Source organism: Amia ocellicauda, chromosome 2 (assembly GCF_036373705.1).
Source record: "Amia ocellicauda isolate fAmiCal2 chromosome 2, fAmiCal2.hap1, whole genome shotgun sequence".
Classification (NCBI taxonomy): Eukaryota; Metazoa; Chordata; class Actinopteri; order Amiiformes; family Amiidae; genus Amia; species Amia ocellicauda.
Window position 1 is genome coordinate 2,175,546 of NC_089851.1, and position 20,338 is coordinate 2,195,883.

Genomic DNA, 20,338 nt, shown 5'->3' on the forward strand with positions numbered 1-20,338 from the left:
ACTAAATTACAAGTAGGTGTGTTTTGAGTACACGCCAGAAGGAGGTCAGGGACTCTGCTGTTTTGACTTCGGTGGGCAGGTCGTTCCACTATTTAGGGTTCAGGGATGAGAAGGAGCGGCTCTGGAGGAAGGGGAGTGGAGAGGAGGCAGAGTTAGTCTTCTGGTACCAGAAGAGCGCAGTGGTCTGGAGGGGATGTATGGAGAGACGAGTGTCTGAAGGTAGCTTGGTGCAGTGTGGTCGAGACAGCGGTAGGTGAGGGTTAAAGTCTTGAACTGAATGCGTGCCGGTATCGGGAGCCAGTGGAGGGAGCGGAGCAGTGGAGTAGCGTGTGCGAATCGGGGCAGAGAGAATACCAGACGAGCCGCAGAGTTCCCCAAACAGGGAGGAGAAGGTGGAGTAGAGTTTGCGGGTAGAGTTTATTGACAGTGGATTCAAAGAGTGATTGGAAGTAAGACTTCTTGGCTGAGGTGAGTGAGGAGGAGAATGTAGACAGTAGAGAGCGGTAGAGTTCGAGGGCAGCTGGGAGTTTGGATCTTTTCCACTTCTGTTCAGCGGCACGCAGACTGAATCGGGTTAAGCAGAGAACGGAAGAGATCCAAGGCTGAGGATGGGAGAGACGGACAGGACGAGATGTGGGAAGACAGAGAGAATCAAGGGAGGAGGTGAGGGAGGAGAACAAAGAGGAGGTAGCACAGTGGAGGCAAGGGTGGAGGGGGAGACAGAGCGGAGATTACCATGGAAGGTGACAGAGGGAGTGGGTGGGGTGTGGAGGGAGGGGAGGGAAAGGGAGAAAGAGATGAAGTGATGGTCTGAGTGTTACGGAGAGTGTTAAAGGGGAGCAGCCTCTAGAGAAGATGAGGTCTAGCTGTCTGCCTGCCCTGTGCGTGGGGGGAGACTGGGAGAGAGAGAAGTTAAAGGAGTTAAGGAGAGGAAGAAATCTGTCAGAGTGGGAGGGGTTGGAGAGGTGGATGTTGAAGTCTCCCAGAAGGATGGTATGTGAGGACAGCGAGGGGAGGGAAGAGAAGAGAGAAGAAAGTGGAGGCGAAGTGGACCAGGTGGACGGTAGAGAACTAGAAGGAAGAGGTGAGAGGGAGAGGTGAATTCCACTGCATGGAATTCAAAGCTGTGGGTCGTGATAGAGGAGAGAGATGGGTGGACAGAGAAGAGGAGAGAAGGGGAGAGCAGGAACCCAGTTCCTTCTCCCAGCCTGGTAAGAAGAGGGGAGTGGGACAGGATAAACAGAGAGGATAAGGCAGCAGGGGTGGTTGAGTTGTACAGGGAGATCCATGTCTCGGTGAGAGTGAGGAAATCCAGAGAGTGGTGGGAGGCGAAGGCAGAGATGAAGTCAGCCTTGTTGGAAGCTGGGTGGCAGTTCCACAGGCCTCCAGAGAGGGGAATAGAGGGGAGGGAGGAGGACGGGAGACAATTAACGAGAGAATTAAAACACTGCTATATCCAGATCCCGGAAGTCATGCCCTACACATTTATGGAATTTTTACATTTTTACACTTGTATCCATGAAGTAAGACACAGTAGTACTACTGCACCCAAGGATTTTCCTTAAGAGAGAGCACCTCAGATCACACCCTGTACTTCAGAGGCACATGGGACTGCCAGCTCCCCTGTGGATTAAATTTGGACAGATCCAGCAAACACATAAGACATCAGAGTCTGTAATAATCTTTTAAAAACTTTTATTTCACATATTTTGTCAGAAACACATTAAGAAGGACACATAAAGCAAGAGCAGGTTGGCAGTGCTCCTCAGCTCTGAGAAAGCTCATCTCTCCATTATTTGACACCTTTGGAGGATGCAGAGGACCAGATTTGTTTGCCCTCTCTCTCTATGACCAGGTGCCCATCATCCTGCAGGGTCAGGCGGCAGGTCTTGCAGTCACCTGATTGGTGGGTGTTGGATTGCCACATGGGCTTGTCGTCCTTTTTGTAGATCACCAGGTTACAGTCGTCCTGCATGACCAGGCGGTCAGCTGTGGGATTGCCCCAGGTGTCACTGGCCCACAGGGGCTTCCAGCCATAAATGACAAAGTTGCCATCATCCTGTGAGGAGAAGTTTTAAAATGAGAAAAACCTGTCACAGAGAGCAGTGCAGTGCAGGGTGCTTGAACTGCGCAGTCTGGGCTCTGCCGCTGCGACACACCAAACAGAAACAGGCTGAAGGCAAATCTCTCACTGTTATATTAAACTCAGGCCTGTCCTTCGCCCCTCCTGGTCAATATCAGTGCTCTCACAGACACTCACCTGCAGCACAGCTTTGAATTGTTTGTTCTTTGACTCGAGGAATTCTCCCCGTTTGATCAGGTCACATTTAAGCAAACGGTTCCCACTCATGGCTCTGCAATGAAACATTTCCGTGACACACACTGAGCTACTGGCCTCTGACTCAGAGGATTAATACAATGAGAAGCAGCATTAATGACAGGACTGTGGCAGGGTGGTGCTGCAGGGTCACGAAAACATAGTTCCCTTCAGACCCAGTCATCTCCACAGACCTGTACACACCAGCGTGCCATGCACAGGGTTTCATCATTTACACAGTCAGGCTCCGTCAAAGTGACTGGTGACAGGTGATTGGGTCAACAATGAAGCACTGGGGTTGAGAGGAGCACATCTTCATTCTGCAGTAAATCACCATTTCACCACAGTATACATTGTCCAGGATAATTTACCAATTTCACCCTTTTTTGTCTGATGTGTACATCTCTCTCACAAGGGTGACATATTGTGTCATATAGTGTCAGGTATCTAGATTCACTAGAGCAAGATGTTTTATTTAGACTGTAAATTTACATTTCAATAAATGTCAATGTCTGCAAGACCATTACCATTGCATTTGTTCTGTCACAAGTACAATTAAACTATTTATCTGCAGACAAGAGCAGTTAAGCAAAGGTAAATAAAATAGCAACTTACCTAAGCAACCTGCTAATTGTGTAAGAATATGAATTTCCTTTTCTTTTACATGTACCTTAATTCATTAATTTATATTATTATTATTAGTAGTAGTAGTAGCAGTAGAATTACACAGAAGGATAACTGCATAGTATGCAGAGTATCAGAGACCGAGCGTATTGAAGCAAAAGCAGAGACACATGAGAAATCCCTAACGGAGGACAGACAGACAGACAGAGGCTCAGTACTTACAGGCTGGCTGTTGTTCAGGTGAGGGAAGTGGCTGCAGGTGAGCAGGTCAGAGGCAGACACTTCCTTATATCTCTGAAGAGGAGGTGGAGTCAGAGCAAGGGGCTCGTGATTTCAACCTGTAAAATTATAAGGCAGCTTGACACACCCAAAGTGCTCGCTCTTCTGCTTAATTGGCTCCCACCTTTACAGAAATTTCAAGAAGTGATGAAGTAATTATGTTTCCACTTAGAGGGTGGCTACTGTCCTCAGGCCATGATTATAAATATTTAGAAGTTGGAATTCATTATAGAAAAGCAGAAAGCAGAAACACTAGTTATCTGCAGCAGTTGAAATGCTGCAGTTCAGTGTCTGTAATCTAATGATATAATCTGAGTCACTCTCTAAGCAAATTGCAAAGCAACACAGATTTGGATTTGACATGTGTGTATTTGTATTGTTTTAAATGTCCCAAAACAGCATTAGAATTGAAAAACAACAAAGGAAATACTGAATAAGGTTAAATCTGCTCAAGTTGCTCATGCCTCTGTGATCTTAGTGATTCTCTTGCAAAAATGGTCCTGGGACTTTAGCTCGGATTTAGTTTTGAGGACAGTCTTGTGTGATGTCACAAGGTGTCTGCAGTCCCAGAGACACATCTGACCCTTTTGCTGTCCTTAACTTGAAGAATAGTTTCTCTGCTAAAGGGAAACCCTGACCACATTTAAAGCAACATTTTAAAATGAGGAAGTCAGTTTTAGGACAGTTTTAGTTGAATTTACTTCTAACGTGGGTTGTGTTTTAGTGAGTCTTTAATTCACCATCTTTTACAATAAAGGTGATTTTAGTTAATTTTAGAATTTTGCACAGGCTTTATGCCCCATGTGAGTGAAAACAAATAATACTTTCTCATTCCTGGAACCTACCTTGTCCATGGTGGTTGTCCAAGACATGGATCCAAGTGGGGAACTAAGAGGGTGGTGCAAGGTTCCCCTTCTTGTTAAAATAAAATAAAATTCTATTTATTAGGTAAAGTATTTTACATTACAATATAAAACATGCAAAGTTTTAGTACTTATGATTAAAAACAAAAAATAATAATAATTCTAAAATCATTTCTAAAACTTTTAAAATCCTTAAAAGTTTTAAACAAAACAAGTGAATTCAAAAGTGCATTAAATATCAAAACAATCTGTGTTAAATATTACAAAATGCCAATATAACTATAATAGAACCAAAACAAAACAATCTGATGTGTTGTTTCAAAAATGGTAAAATAATAAACTGAAACATATCACTAAAACAAACAAAACATCTAATACATTTATTTTCTAATATTTAAAACAGCCAACACATCAGACAAACCATAAACATAAAAAAAACAAATCAAAACCTTGTGCATTTAAAAACATTTTAAACAAATAAAATAAATAAAATAAAAGCCATCAGAATCCCCCTCACACACAATAGATGGAATGAGTCAAGGACCTGCTGCTGGGTGTGTGTGGGGGTAGAGCTAGGATGCAAGTGATGTGTGGTGGGAATATGCGTGTGGAGTATCTGAACAATCTGAACAAACTCCCCAGCGATGTGGCTGAAGAGACAATTTGGGAACATTTAAAAACAGACTGGATAGGATCCTTGATCACTCAGTTATTAATGGACACCAAACGAGCACGATGGGGCAAATGGCCTCCTCTCGATTGGACACTTTCTCATGTTCTTATGTTTTTATGTTCAATGCCTGAGTTGCGTGCCTGACGAATACCTCTGAATTTAGATCTGGCACCTGTTTTGGGGTATCCCCATTGCTTAATTTATGCCGGATCCTGCCGGATCTCGGGTTTTAACTGTCACCCTCCCCCCTCCCACTCTCACGGTTTTGGACCGTCGCCAACCCCCCCACCACCGGTCACCATCCGTTCTCACATGCTGCACTGTTCCAGGACCAGCGCCTGCCTCGTCCAACCTCCGCTCTCATATACACTTTGCGTTCCGGCACCTTCTGATTTACAAATTAAGCACTGGGTGCAAATGTAACTTGCCCTGGAGTCTGCTAAGAGCGTCTGCTAAGTGATGGTAGTGTATTTTTGGCTTTTTATTGGCGAGTTTTAAAAAAGTTTTCAGATGTTGGAGGTAAAAGGCCTAACTTAAGTTACAGATTAAGTGCTATCACTCGGAACAGTAACACATTAATTAATTTAAACTTTTTTAACAATTTAAACAATTCTTTTACCAGTATATAAATAGCAATATTAGTTTGTTAAGTATTTGTGGTGTATTTTATTAATGTATTAAGTTTTTGTAATGTATTTAGACCTAGTAATCAGGTAGGCTGATGCTATGTGAAGACGAGTTCAGTTAAGTCCTCCCCCCGTACGGCTCGGTCCCAGGCCAGCACTAGGTAAGTAGCAGGGCCGAAAATTCACAGCCTGGTTCCGGGTCAGGTTGACAAAATTGCCAGTGGGTAAGGAGCCGCGCTGCAGCAGACTGGTTCCGGCATGGTTCGCATATTCCAGTGGAAAAGGGGTATTAAACACTACTGACCTATTTCAAACCTTCCCTTTCTTTCTAAGGTTCTAGAGAAAGTAGTTGCAAAACTTAGTTGCAAACTTTCCTAACGGATTTCCTAAAATTTCAATCAGGCTTCCGTTCTGGCCATAGTACACAAACGGCCCTGTTAAAAGTATTGAATGACGTGTTTCAGTCCTCAGACTTAGGGCACGCCAGTGTTTTTATTTTATTAGACTTAAGTGCGGCTTTTGACCCAATCGACCACAAAATCTTGATACACCGCTTTTTTCATTGTACACGCTCCCTTTAGTTGATATAATTTGACGCCATGGTATTAACTTTCACAGTTAAACAGACAACACAAAATTATATTTGTCAGTAAATCCTAACAATACCATAGACATTGAAACACTAATCTGCTGTCTGTCTGAGATTAAAACTTGGATGATAAGTCTATATGATGATAAGTCTGATAAGACAGACATCCTAATTTTAGGGGACAAAAATCTAACTGTTTATCATGCATGGTCAAAACTGAGTAATGATAACTTTGTCATCTGTGATCATAATCTATCCTTTGAATCACACATTCACATTCACAGTTGAGATCTTCCTTCCTTCAGCTTAGAAACATTGCTCCTCTCATTACATGACACTGAGAAAATAATACACTCATTTGTAGATCTAGATTGGAGTACTGTAATGCCATTCTGTCACGCAGCACAAACAGAGCTATTTCTGCACTGTTTACTACTTAAGCAAAACATTTTCTATAAAATACTTTGGGAGTGGCAGGAATTTGTATGGGTTTTGTTTTATGGTGGTTGTTTTCTTACGCGTAACAGTTGACGTATCGAAGCACGATACTGGATCTTACGTGTAACAGTTGACGTTTCGAAGTACGATACTGGATCTTGCACATAACAGTTGAGACTTGATGCAGGAGAAACAAAGTGCTAACTAACTTAGAACATTCATTAGAAGAAAAAAAAAGGCAAAATACAATCTAGTCTAAGCCGAATGACCCAAAGACAAATTAAAAAATAAGTATTCCGTATTAGTGAAAGTCCTCAAGATACTGTGGGAAATTAAGAGATAAATAATGATAAATAAGTGTAGTTTGAGATACTGCAGCCCAACAAAACATGCCCAACAAAACTAGTATCCGAACTTACATTGGATATAAATTAGTATGTGTTTATTTGTATGTTTGTATTGCATGATACAGAATAAGATTAAGAGAGTCTTAAATAATGAATAATAATAGAATTATAGTGTTTATACAGAATCCTATTAAAAAAAACAGGTCTTACAAATAAATAAATGAATATATGTATAAATGGTTATAATATAAATCGATCAATCAACCAAAGTTTAAGAGGGTTTGAGAGTTGATAAGGCTTGAGAAGCTGGAAAAGGAGTTTGTTTAAAAAAAAAAAAAAAAAAAAAAACTAATACAGTGAGGGAAAAAAGTATTTGATCCCCTGCTGATTTTGTACGTTTGCCCACTGACAAAGAAATGATCAGTCTATAATTTTAATGGAAGGTGTATTTTAACAGTGAGAGACAGAATAACAACAAAAAATCCAGAAAAACGCATTTCAAAAAAGTTATAAATTGATTTGCATGTTAATGAGGGAAATAAGTATTTGATCCCCTATCAATCAGCAAGGTTTCTGGCTCCCAGGTGTCTTTTATACAGGTAACGAGCTGAGATTAGGAGCACTCTCTTAAAGGGAGTGCTCCTAATCTCAGCTCGTTACCTGTATAAAAGACACCTGTCCACAGAAGCAATCAATCAATCAGATTCCAAACTCTCCACCATGGCCAAGACCAAAGAGCTGTCCAAGGATGTCAGGGACAAGATTGTAGACCTACACAAGGCTGGAATGGGCTACAAGACCATCGCCAAGCAGCTTGGTGAGAAGGTGACAACAGCTGGTGCGATTATTCGCAAATGGAAGAAAAACAAAATAACTGTCAGTCTCCCTCGGTCTGGGGTTCCATGCAAGATCTCACCTCGTGGAGTTTCAATGATCATGAGAACGGTGAGGAATCAGCCCAGAACAACACGGGAGGATCTTGTTAATGATCTCAAGGCAGCTGGGACCATAGTCACCAAGAAAACAATTGGTAACACACTATGCCGTGAAGGACTGAAATCCTGCAGCGCCCGCAAGGTCCCCCTGTTCAAGAAAGCACATGTACAGGCCCGTCTGAAGTTTGCCAATGAACATCTGAATGATTCAGAGGAGAACTGGGTGAAAGTGTTGTGGTCAGTTGAGACTAAAATCGAGCTCTTTGGCATCAACTCAACTCGCCGTGTTTGGAGGAGGAGGAATGACCCCAAGAACACCATCCCCACCGTCAAACATGGAGGTGGAAACATTATGCTTTGGGGGTGTTTTTCTGCTAAGGGGACAGGACAACTGCACCTCATCAAAGGGATGATGGACAGGGCCATGTACCATCAAATCTTGGGTGAGAACCTCCATCCCTCAGCCAGGGCATTGAAAATGGGTCGTGGATGGGGATTCCAGCATGACAATGACCCAAAACACACAGCCAAGGCAACAAAGGAGTGGCTCAAGAAGAAGCACATTAAGGTCCTGGAGTGGCCTAGCCAGTCTCCAGACCTGAATCCCATAGAAAATCTGTGGAGGGAGCTGAAGGTTCGAGTTGCCAAACGTCAGGCTCGAAACCTTAATGACTTGGAGAGGATCTGCAAAGAGGAGTGGGACAAAATCCCTCCTGAGATGTGTGCAAACCTGGTGGCCAACTACAAGAAACGTCTGACCTCTGTGATTGCCAACAAGGGTTTTGCCACCAAGTACTAAGTCGAAGGGGTCAAATACTTATTTCCCTCATTAACATGCAAATCAATTTATAACTTTTTTGAAATGCGTTTTTCTGGATTTTTTTGTTGTTATTCTGTCTCTCACTGTTAAAATACACTCACCTAAAGGATTATTAGGAACACCTGTTCAATTTCTCATTAATGCAATTATCTAACCAACCAATCACATGGCAGTTGCTTCAATGCATTTAGGGGTGTGGTCCTGGTCAAGACAATCTCCTGAACTCCAAACTGAATGTCTGAATGGGAAAGAAAGGTGATTTAAGCAATTTTGAGCGTGGCATGGTTGTTGGTGCCAGACGGGCCGGTCTGAGTATTTCACAATCTGCTCAGTTACTGGGATTTTCACGCACAACCATTTCTAGGGTTTACAAAGAATGGTGTGAAAAGGGAAAAACATCCAGTATGCGGCAGTCCTGTGGGCGAAAATGCCTTGTTGATGCTAGAGGTCAGAGGAGAATGGGCCGACTGATTCAAGCTGATAGAAGAGCAACTTTGACTGAAATAACCACTCGTTACAACCGAGGTATGCAGCAAAGCATTTGTGAAGCCACAACACGTACAACCTTGAGGCGGATGGGCTACAACAGCAGAAGACCCCACCGGGTACCACTCATCTCCACTACAAATAGGAAAAAGAGGCTACAATTTGCACAAGCTCACCAAAATTGGACAGTTGAAGACTGGAAAAATGTTGCCTGGTCTGATGAGTCTCGATTTGTGTTGAGACATTCAGATGGTAGAGTCAGAATTTGGCGTAAACAGATGAGAACATGGATCCATCATGCCTTGTTACCACTGTGCAGGCTGGTGGTGGTGGTGTAATGGATGTTTTCTTGGCACACTTTAGGCCCCTTAGTGCCAATTGGGCATCATTTTAATGCCACGGCCTACCTGAGTATTGTTTCTGACCATGTCCATCCCTTTATGACCACCATGTACCCATCCTCTGATGGCTACTTCCAGCAGGATAATGCACCATGTCACAAAGGTCGAATCATTTCAAATTGGTTTCTTGAACATGACAATGAGTTCACTGTACTAAACTGGCCCCCACAGTCACCAGATCTCAACCCAATAGAGCATCTTTGGGATGTGGTGGAACGGGAGCTTCGTGCCCTGGATGTGCATCCCACAAATTTCCATCAACTGCAAGATGCTATCCTATCAATATGGGCCAACATTTCTAAAGAATGCTTTCAGCACCTTGTTGAATCAATGCCACATAGAATTAAGGCAGTTCTGAAGGCGAAAGGGGGTCAAACACAGTATTAGTATGGTGTTCCTAATAATCCTTTAGGTGAGTGTACACCTACCATTAAAATTATAGACTGATCATTTCTTTGTCAGTGGGCAAACATACAAAATCAGCAGGGGATCAAATACTTTTTTCCCTCACTGTAAATGTGCTGCTGTTTTCAGCACAAGAGGTTCTGAAGGTAAACTGAAAAAGAATACGAAGAAAATAAGGAATTTACTTGGTGTAAATTAATGCAATGTTCTATAAATAATTCAATGAGACCGTCATAGTAAAATTAAAGTTACGAAACTGTTTGAACGTTATCAAGTATCAAGCAGACAGAAGAAATAAGAACCCTCCCCCGAATAAGAGGAGAGGGGGTGGGGGCGGGGGCAGTGACTGTCTGTGGGCTCGGCTCCCCCCGCTCGCCTGCCAAGCAGCTTGAGAGAGAGAGAGAGAAAGAGAAAGAGAGAGATAATAATGGTTGCATTATTATTAATAATAATAACACTGATGTAAGCTAGTAAACTACACTCATTTGTTACATCTAGATTGGAGTACTGTAATGCCATTCTGTCACGCAGCACAAACAGAGCTATTTCTGCACTGTTTACTACTTAAGCAAAACATTTTCTATAAAATACTTTGGGAGTGGCAGGAATTTGTATGGGTTTTGTTTTATGGTGGTTGTTGTAAACTGTGTGGTTTTAATTTCCAATAGAGATTATTTCAGGAAGTAGCCTGTCCTTGTAAATGAGTGTCCTGGCCTGTAACCCAGTCCACCCCTGGTTAAGGTGTGTTGCGGTAAAATTGCCCCCTATGTATTGTACATACACTTTCCAGTAAGTTACTAGTTCAAACTTGCTCTTATAAGGGTTTCTTTGTTCTTAATAGGATTTCTCTGCTCAGACTTATCTGTGTGGCAGATAGAGATAATTTCTACTGCCGTGGACATCCTTTAGTTAACGAACCGAAACTATATAACATGTTCTTATCAGTACAGTGTGTGCTGTGTCCTTGGTACCAGTGCTTTCATGTCTGGATGAAATATTGTTTCACCAATAATAAAGAAGACCTTATTAATTATTGCTTCCTGTGTCTCGGAACTGCCCCGGACATATGCCAAGAAAATATCATCCAGGTTCAGGACGGCCCCGAACCTCCTTTGAAATATTGCTTGTAGATGTATAAAAGGCTGTGTGAAATTTTAAATAAACAAAGATAAACTAACAGACTTTATGTCAGTGACTTTACTTCCCGGGCCTGTGTCCTGCTGAGAGTCTACACTGTTACTGGAAGCGCTCACTGGGGAGCCTGATTCACTGGGATCTGAAGGGTTGCTTCAACAGAAGCGTTGTACCTTAACAAGGTGTAAAGATACCAACCCCCTGTGGAGGAATGCTATGTGGCACGTGTCAGACAATGAGGCACTGATGCAAGATTTTGGTGCAAAAATAGAACAGAACACTTACTGAAGAAAAAATAAAATAAAATAAAATAAAAATCACCCCACTAAACTCAGAACACATCAGAATGAGGCAGAGCCATAGAACAACCCAACACTGGTCCTAATGTAGTAGGTCTGTATACCTCCCACCCTTTTCCCCCAGTCAAAACAAATCAGTCAACACCTACCTGCCAGCCCCACATACCCACAGGCCTGTGTCAGCCCCTATATCCCCACAGGCCTGCATCTGAATTTCTCGCAATCTAATCGCAATGTAGTATTTTGATACATATATGGAAAATTAATCGCGCTACGATGCGCTAGGGTGTCCCAGGGTTAACTGACTTATAAATTACTGTGTAATGTTATTTTAAACCTAACATGTTTAAAAACATGTTTAATTATTTATTTGCAAGTGACCCAGTAATGGGTTGCGACCCGTACTTTGAAAACCACTGATCTAGGTGACCTTGATGAGTGCAGGCTGTGCTGTCCATAGATGAGCCAGCGGTCAGGGAGCAGAGACGGGAAGCCTGACTTCTCATGGGCACAGTGGCAGCAAGCAGACCCAGCGGACTACAGCTCTGTGGTGTGGTCCTGGTTGACAAGAAAACCATATACCACACCACAGAGACAAACACGCACTGGTGCCTCTGGGAAAACAAATGTTCTTTAGATGCAGTCTTTTGTGTTGAAACATCACATTCCGAAACACACAAGACTCTCCTTTGGGGAATAAATTACAGCATCCACATTTGTGATGAGTAGGAGCGGATTAGTAAAGTATCTGTGATTTTTCTGTTCCATTCTATAATTTGTAATATATATATATATATATATATATATATATATATATATATATATATATATATATATATATATATATATATATATATTGAAAGTATAAGCCATTCTTTTAAAAATAAAAAATATATAAAAAGTATAGAATGGCACAGAAAAATCACAGATACCTTACTAATCCACTCCTGAGCCCAAAAAATGTTCCCTTTTTATAAGCAGTCAGCCAAGAGGCCTTAATTCAATTCCTTTCCAGGTGTTTACGATGTATAGTTAAAGATTCTTGTATGAGCTTGCAATGCATGTCAAGATTGTTGTTCTCTGCCTGCTGTCATCTGGAGTTAAGTGAGTTATGGATATATGATATTGGGTTAACTTTTAAAGGTTAACTCTAGCCTCAAGGTAAATACATCTCAGAATCCCTCCCCTGCTCACACTGCTGAAATTCTCAGTCAACTCTTTGAAAACAATGCTTTTGTTTATGACTTTATTACACACATATCATTCACAAACACCTAAGACTCTGGAACAGTTCACAGAGTTATTGACATGTGTCTGTCTTTAAATGTTCCCAAATTGTCTCTTCAGCCTCATCGCTGGGGAGTTTGTACAGATTGTGACGCCTCTCTAAGTGTCTCCTGTTTTCTGTCTTGAATGCCTTGAAGCCCAATTTCCATTTGTGTCCCCGGGTGCGTGTGTCCCTGCTGATCTGGAAAAGCTCCTCTGGTTTGATGTGGTCGATGCCTTTCATGATTTTGAAGACTTGGATCAAGTCCCCACGTAGTCTCCTCTGTTCCAGGGTGAAAAGGTTCAGGTCCTCAGTCTCTCAGTAGGACATTCCCTTCAGACCTGGAATAAGTCTGGTTGCTCTCCTCTGAACTGCCTCTAGAGCAGCGATATCTTTCTTGAAGTGTGGAGCCCAGAACTGTCCACAGTATCCAGATGAGCTCTAACTTGTGCATTGTACAGTCTGAACATCACTGCCCTTGTTCTCAATTCTACACTTTTGACAATATACCCTAGAATTGTGTTTGCCTTTTTTATTGCTTCCCCACATTGTTTGGATGGAGAAAGTGAGGAGTCCACATAGACTCCTAGGTCTTTCTCATGCATTACTTCATGCAGTTCTGTTCCTCCCATAGTGTAATTATAGTGGACATTTTTGTTACCTGCATGTAATACCTTGCACTTGTCCACATTGAATTTCATCTGCCAGGTGTCGCCCACAACTGAATATTATCTAAGTCCCTTTGAATAGCCTGTGCTGCCGAGATGGTATCTGCTGATTTGTATTTATTTATTTGTATATATTTGTATATTTATTTTATAATGGAATCAATAAAATGAGAATATGCAGCATACTAGACAATGAGCCATTTTTAACTTACTTTATATAGTATAGTCTGTACCTTAACTGCTGAGATGAGTTCTCCCCCTTCACAGTGTTTTTTCTTCTCACGGTAATGATTGTTATTAATTTATTAGCAGACGCCCTTACCCAGGGCGATTTACAGTTTTCACAAGAGATGTCTTCAAAGCATCACACAGTGCAGTAAATACAATCAGTATTTAAGGACACATCGTAGTGCATGAGTTAGCAAGTGCAAACATAACAGTGTCCTATCCTTTGTTATGTGCAAAGGGTAGGCAGAGATTAAGTTACAGTTAAATTACATGAGACATGCAATCAGGAGGGTGAGACTATGTGGGGACTTGATCCAAGTCTTCAAAATCATGAAAGGCATCGACCACATCAAACCAGAGGAGCTTTTCCAGATCAGCAGGGACACACGCACCCGGGGACACAAATGGAAATTGGGCTTCAAGGCATTCAAGACAGAAAACAGGAGACACTTAGAGAGGCGTCACAATCTGTACAAACTCCCCAGCGATGAGGCTGAAGAGACAATTTGGGAACATTTAAAGACAGACACATGTCAATAACTCTGTGAACTGTTCCAGAGTCTTAGGTGTTTGTGAACGATATGTGTGTAATAAAGTCATAAACAAAAGCATTGTTTTCAAAGAGTTGACTGAGAATTTCAGCAGTGTGAGCAGGGGAGGGATTCTGAGATGTATTTACCTTGAGGCTAGAGTTAACCTTTAAAAGTTAACCCAATATCATATATCCATAACTCACTTAACTCCAGATGACAGCAGGCAGAGAACAACAATCTTGACATGCATTGCAAGCTCATACAAGAATCTTTAACTATACATCGTAAACACCTGGAAAGGAATTGAATTAAGGCCTCTTGGCTGACTGCTTATAAAAAGGGAACATTTTTTGGGCTCAGGAGTGGATTAGTAAGGTATCTGTGATTTTTCTGTGCCATTCTATACTTTTTATATATTTTTTATTTTTAAAAGAATGGCTTATACTTTCAATATATATATATATATATATATATATATATATATATATATATATATATATATATATATATATATTACAAATTATAGAATGGAACAGAAAAATCACAGATACTTTACTAATCCGCTCCTACTCATCACAAATGTGGATGCTGTAATTTATTCCCCAAAGGAGAGTCTTGTGTGTTTCGGAATGTGATGTTTCAACACAAAAGACTGCATCTAAAGAACATTTGTTTTCCCAGAGGCACCAGTGCGTGTTTGTCTCTGTGGTGTGGTATATGGTTTTCTTGTCAACCAGGACCACACCACAGAGCTGTAGTCCGCTGGGTCTGCTTGCTGCCACTGTGCCCATGAGAAGTCAGGCTTCCCGTCTCTGCTCCCTGACCGCTGGCTCATCTATGGACAGCACAGCCTGCACTCATCAAGGTCACCTAGATCAGTGGTTTTCAAAGTACGGGTCGCAACCCATTACTGGGTCACTTGCAAATAAATAATTAAACATGTTTTTAAACATGTTAGGTTTAAAATAACATTACACAGTAATTTATAAGTCAGTTAACCCTGGGACACCCTAGCGCATCGTAGCGCGATGAATTTTCCATATATGTATCAAAATACTACATTGCGATTAGATTGCGAGAAATTCAGATGCAGGCCTGTGGGGATATAGGGGCTGACACAGGCCTGTGGGTATGTGGGGCTGGCAGGTAGGTGTTGACTGATTTGTTTTGACTGGGGGAAAAGGGTGGGAGGTATACAGACCTACTACATTAGGACCAGTGTTGGGTTGTTCTATGGCTCTGCCTCATTCTGATGTGTTCTGAGTTTAGTGGGGTGATTTTTATTTTATTTTATTTTATTTTTTCTTCAGTAAGTGTTCTGTTCTATTTTTGCACCAAAATCTTGCATCAGTGCCTCATTGTCTGACACGTGCCACATAGCATTCCTCCACAGGGGGTTGGTATCTTTACACCTTGTTAAGGTACAACGCTTCTGTTGAAGCAACCCTTCAGATCCCAGTGAATCAGGCTCCCCAGTGAGCGCTTCCAGTAACAGTGTAGACTCTCAGCAGGACACAGGCCCGGGAAGTAAAGTCACTGACATAAAGTCTGTTAGTTTATCTTCGTTTATTTAAAATTTCACACAGCCTTTTATACACTCACCTAAAGGATTATTAGGAACACCATACTAATACTGTGTTTGACCCCCTTTCGCCTTCAGAACTGCCTTAATTCTACGTGGCATTGATTCAACAAGGTGCTGAAAGCATTCTTTAGAAATGTTGGCCCATATTGATAGGATAGCATCTTGCAGTTGATGGAGATTTGTGGGATGCACATCCAGGGTATGAAGCTCCCGTTCCACCACATCCCAAAGATGCTCTATTGGGTTGAGATCTGGTGACTGTGGGGGCCAGTTTAGTACAGTGAACTCATTGTCATGTTCAAGAAACCAATTTGAAATGATTCGACCTTTGTGACATGGTGCATTTTCCTGCTGGAAGTAGCCATCAGAGGATGAGTACATGGTGGTCATAAAGGGATGGACATGGTCAGAAACAATGCTCAGGTAGGCCGTGGCATTTAAACGATGCCCAATTGGCACTAAGGGGCCTAAAGTGTGCCAAGAAAACATCCCCCACACCATTACACCACCACCACCAGCCTGCACAGTGGTAACAAGGCATGATGGATCCATGTTCTCATTCTGTTTACGCCAAATTCTGACTCTACCATCTGAATGTCTCAACAGAAATCGAGACTCATCAGACCAGGCAACATTTTTCCAGTCTTCAACTGTCCAATTTTGGTGAGCTTGTGCAAATTGTAGCCTCTTTTTCCTATTTGTAGTGGAGATGAGTGGTACCCGGTGGGGTCTTCTGCTGTTGTAGCCCATCCGCCTCAAGGTTGTACGTGTTGTGGCTTCACAAATGCTTTGCTGCATACCTTGGTTGTAACGAGTGGTTATTTCAGTCAAAGTTGCTCTTCTATCAGCTTGAATCAGTCGGCCCATTCTCCTCTGACCTCTAGCATCAACAAGGCATTTTGGCCCACAGGACTGCCACATACTGGATGTTTTTCCCTTTTCACACCATTCTTTGTAAACCCTAGAAATGGTTGTGCGTGAAAATCCCAGTAACTGAGCAGATTGTGAAACACTCAGACTGGCCCGTCTGGCACCAACAACCATGCCACGCTCAAAATTGCTTAAATCACCTTTCTTTCCCATTCAGACATTCAGTTTGGAGTTCAGGAGATTGTCTTGACCAGGACCACACCCCTAAATGCATTGAAGCAACTGCCATGTGATTGGTTGGTTAGATAATTGCATTAATGAGAAATTGAACAGGTGTTCCTAATAATCCTTTAGGTGAGTGTACATCTACAAGCAATATTTCAATGGAGGTTCGTGGCCGTCCTGAACCTGGATGATATTTTCTTGGCATATGTCCGGGGCAGTTCCGAGACACAGGAAGCAATAATTAATAAGGTCTTCTTTATTATTGGTGAAACAATATTTCATCCAGACATGAAAGCACTGGTACCAAGGACACAGCACACACTGTACTGATAAGAACATGTTATATAGTTTCGGTTCGTTAACTAAAGGATGTCCACGGCAGTAGAAATTATCTCTATCTGCCACACAGATAAGTCTGAGCAGAGAAATCCTATTAAGAACAAAGAAACCCTTATAAGAGCAAGTTTGAACTAGTAACTTACTGGAAAGTGTATGTACAATACATAGGGGGCAATTTTACCGCAACACACCTTAACCAGGGGTGGACTGGGTTACAGGCCAGGACACTCATTTACAAGGACAGGCTACTTCCTGAAATAATCTCTATTGGAAATTAAAACCACACAGTTTACAACAACCACCATAAAACAAAACCCATACAAATTCCTGCAACTCCCAAAGTATTTTATAGAAAATGTTTTGCTTAAGTAGTAAACAGTGCAGAAATAGCTCTGTTTGTGCTGCGTGACAGAATGGCATTACAGTACTCCAATCTAGATCTACAAATGAGTGTATTATTTTCTCAGTGTCATGTAATGAGAGGAGCAATGTTTCTAAGCTGAAGGAAGGAAGATCTCAACTGTGAATGTGAATGTGTGATTCAAAGGATAGATTATGATCACAGATGACAAAGTTATCATTACTCAGTTTTGACCATGCATGATAAACAGTTTGATTTTTGTCCCCTAAAATTAGGATGTCTGTCTTATCAGACTTATCATCATATAGACTTATCATCCAAGTTTTAATCTCAGACAGACAGCAGATTAGTGTTTCAATGTCTATGGTATTGTTAGGATTTACTGACAAATATAATTTTGTGTTGTCTGTTTAACTGTGAAAGTTAATACCATGGCGTCAAATTATATCAACTAAAGGGAGCGTGTACAATGAAAAAAGCGGTGTATCAAGATTTTGTGGTCGATTGGGTCAAAAGCCGCACTTAAGTCTAATAAAATAAAAACACTGGCGTGCCCTAAGTCTGAGGACTGAAACACGTCATTCAATACTTTTAACAGGGCCGTTTGTGTACTATGGCCAGAACGGAAGCCTGATTGAAATTTTAGGAAATCCGTTAGGAAAGTTTGCAACTAAGTTTTGCAACTACTTTCTCTAGAACCTTAGAAAGAAAGGGAAGGTTTGAAATAGGTCAGTAGTGTTTAATACCCCTTTTCCACTGGAATATGCGAGCCATGCCGGAACCAGTCTGCTGCAGCGCGGCTCCTTACCCACTGGCAATTTTGTCAACCTGACCCGAACCAGGCTGTGAATTTTCGGCCCTGCTACTTACCTAGTGCTGGCCTGGGACCGAGCCGTACGGGGGGAGGACTTAACTGAACTCGTCTTCACATAGCATCAGCCTAACCGATTACTAGGTCTAAATACATTACAAAAACTTAATACATTAATAAAATACACCACAAATACTTAACAAACTAATATTGCTATTTATATACTGGTAAAAGAATTGTAGGATTGATCTACACAACAAGTTTAAATTAATTAATGTGTTACTGTTCCGAGTGATAGCACTTCATCTGTAACTTAAGTTAGGCCTTTTACCTCCAACATCTGAAAACTTTTTTTAAAACTCGCCAATAAAAAGCCAAAAATACACTACCATCACTTAGCAGACGCTCTTAGCAGACTCCAGGGCAAGTTACATTTGCACCCAGTGCTTAATTTGTAAATCAGAAGGTGCCGGAACGCAAAGTGTATATGAGAGCGGAGGTTGGACGAGGCAGGCGCTGGTCCTGGAACAGTGCAGCATGTGAGAACGGATGGTGACCGGTGGTGGGGGGGTTGGCGACGGTCCAAAACCGTGAGAGTGGGAGGGGGGAGGGTGACAGTTAAAACCCGAGATCCGGCAGGATCCGGCATAAATTAAGCAATGGGGATACCCCAAAACAGGTGCCAGATCTAAATTCAGAGGTATTCGTCAGGCACGCAACTCAGGCATTGAACATAAAAACATAAGAACATGAGAAAGTGTCCAATCGAGAGGAGGCCATTTGCCCCATCGTGCTCGTTTGGTGTCCATTAATAACTGAGTGTTCAAGGATCCTATCCAGTCTGTTTTTAAATGTTCCCAAATTGTCTCTTCAGCCACATCGCTGGGGAGTTTGTTCAGATTGTGACGCCTCTCTGTGTGAAGAAGTGTCTCCTGTTTTCTGTCTTGAATGCCTTGAAGCCCAATTTCCATTTGTGTCCCGGGTGCGTGTGTCCCTGCTGATCTGGATAAGCTCCTCTGGTTTGATGTGGTCGATGCCTTTCATGATTTTGAAGACTTGGATCAAGTCCCCACGTATTCTCCTCTGTTCCAGGGTGAAAAGTTTCAGGTCCTCAGTCTCTCAGTAGGACATTCCCTTCAGACCTGGAATAAGTCTGGTTGCTCTCCTCTGAACTGCCTCTAGAGCAGCGATATCTTTCTTGAAGTGTGGAGCCCAGAACTGTCCACAGTATCCAGATGAGCTCTAACTAGTGCATTGTACAGTCTGAACATCACTGCCCTTGTTCTCAATTCTACACTTTTGACAATATACCCTAGCATTGTGTTTGCCTTTTTTATTGCTTCCCCACATTGTTAGGATGGAGAAAGTGAGGAGTCCTCATAGACTCCTAGGTCTTTCTCATGCGTTACTTCATCTAGTTCTGTTCCTCCCATAGTGTAATTATAGTGGACATTTTTGTCACTTGCAGTGGATACACAGGCCAGCTCAGCTCAGCTCGACTCGGCTTGCTTCCGGTGCGGCTCGGATATGCCAGTGGAAAAGGGGCTTCAGTGAGTTAGGGTCGGCACTGGATTTCTTAACAAGTGGTTTAATTACAGCTATTTTAAAGGATTTGGGAACAGATCCTGAGGATAAAGAGGCATTAATAATAATGTGTAGTATGTGAATAATGAATGTCAGAGATTGTTTTAGCAGTTTAGTGGGAATTGGGTCTGTGGGCAGGTTGTAGTTTTCATTTTATTAATTAAGGAGACCAATTCCTAGTGATTTACTGTGTTAAACGAGTCCAAGGTAGGCAGGGGCTGAGAAGGACTGCATGCTTCGGCTATAGTATCTCTGTGTGTTTCCAGTTCTATCTGTTTTCTAATGCCATCGACTTTGCAGTTGAAATGATACATGAAGTCAAAGCAGGTGATATAGGGGGGGATGACCTCGGAAGGCATTACCTGCTGATCAGTAAATGTCGCTATTGTGTAAAAAGAAAATGCGGGTTATTCTTATGCATCTCTATTAAATTAGATTAGCAGGCAAACCTAGCAGAGGACAGGGCTGCTTGTATCTTATTATACTGTCATTCCATGCCATGTGGAAGACCTCTAATTATGTAGCTCTAATATACTAATATACTAATATTTGTGTATTATTTTGGTGCAGATAATGAATTCTGACCAGTTTTCACCAGAAATGGTACCGTTTCACCAGATCACGCTAATGT

At 41.9% G+C, this 20,338-nt stretch overlaps 1 protein-coding gene and 1 long non-coding RNA gene across 2 annotated transcripts in view; one reads left to right on the forward strand and one right to left on the reverse strand.

Annotated features, from left to right (window-relative positions):
• Positions 1 to 20,338, forward strand: part of LOC136761995 (uncharacterized) — a 40,106-nt gene that overhangs the window by 5,218 nt on the left and 14,550 nt on the right. The gene's annotated exons all lie outside the window — the stretch shown is intronic.
• On the reverse strand, positions 1,679 to 3,271 carry LOC136761897 (B-type lectin plumieribetin). The gene is made up of 3 exons (XM_066716202.1): positions 3,164 to 3,271; positions 2,261 to 2,354; positions 1,679 to 2,059 (listed from the first exon to the last, which is right to left on the reverse strand). The coding sequence occupies exons 2-3, from the start codon at positions 2,348 to 2,350 to the stop codon at positions 1,793 to 1,795; spliced, it is 357 nt and encodes a 118-aa protein (XP_066572299.1). The 5' UTR covers positions 2,351 to 2,354; positions 3,164 to 3,271; the 3' UTR covers positions 1,679 to 1,792.

What these genes read in the sequence shown, in the direction of transcription:
- LOC136761897 (XM_066716202.1), bottom strand. Translation starts at nt 2,350, where the DNA reads ATGAGTGGGAACCGTTTGCTTAAATGTGACCTGATCAAACGGGGAGAA. An exon ending in AATTCAAAGCTGTGCTGCAG is followed by an intron (nt 2,060 to 2,260) that starts GTGAGTGTCTGT and finishes TTCTCCTCACAG; the next exon opens with GATGATGGCAACTTTGTCAT.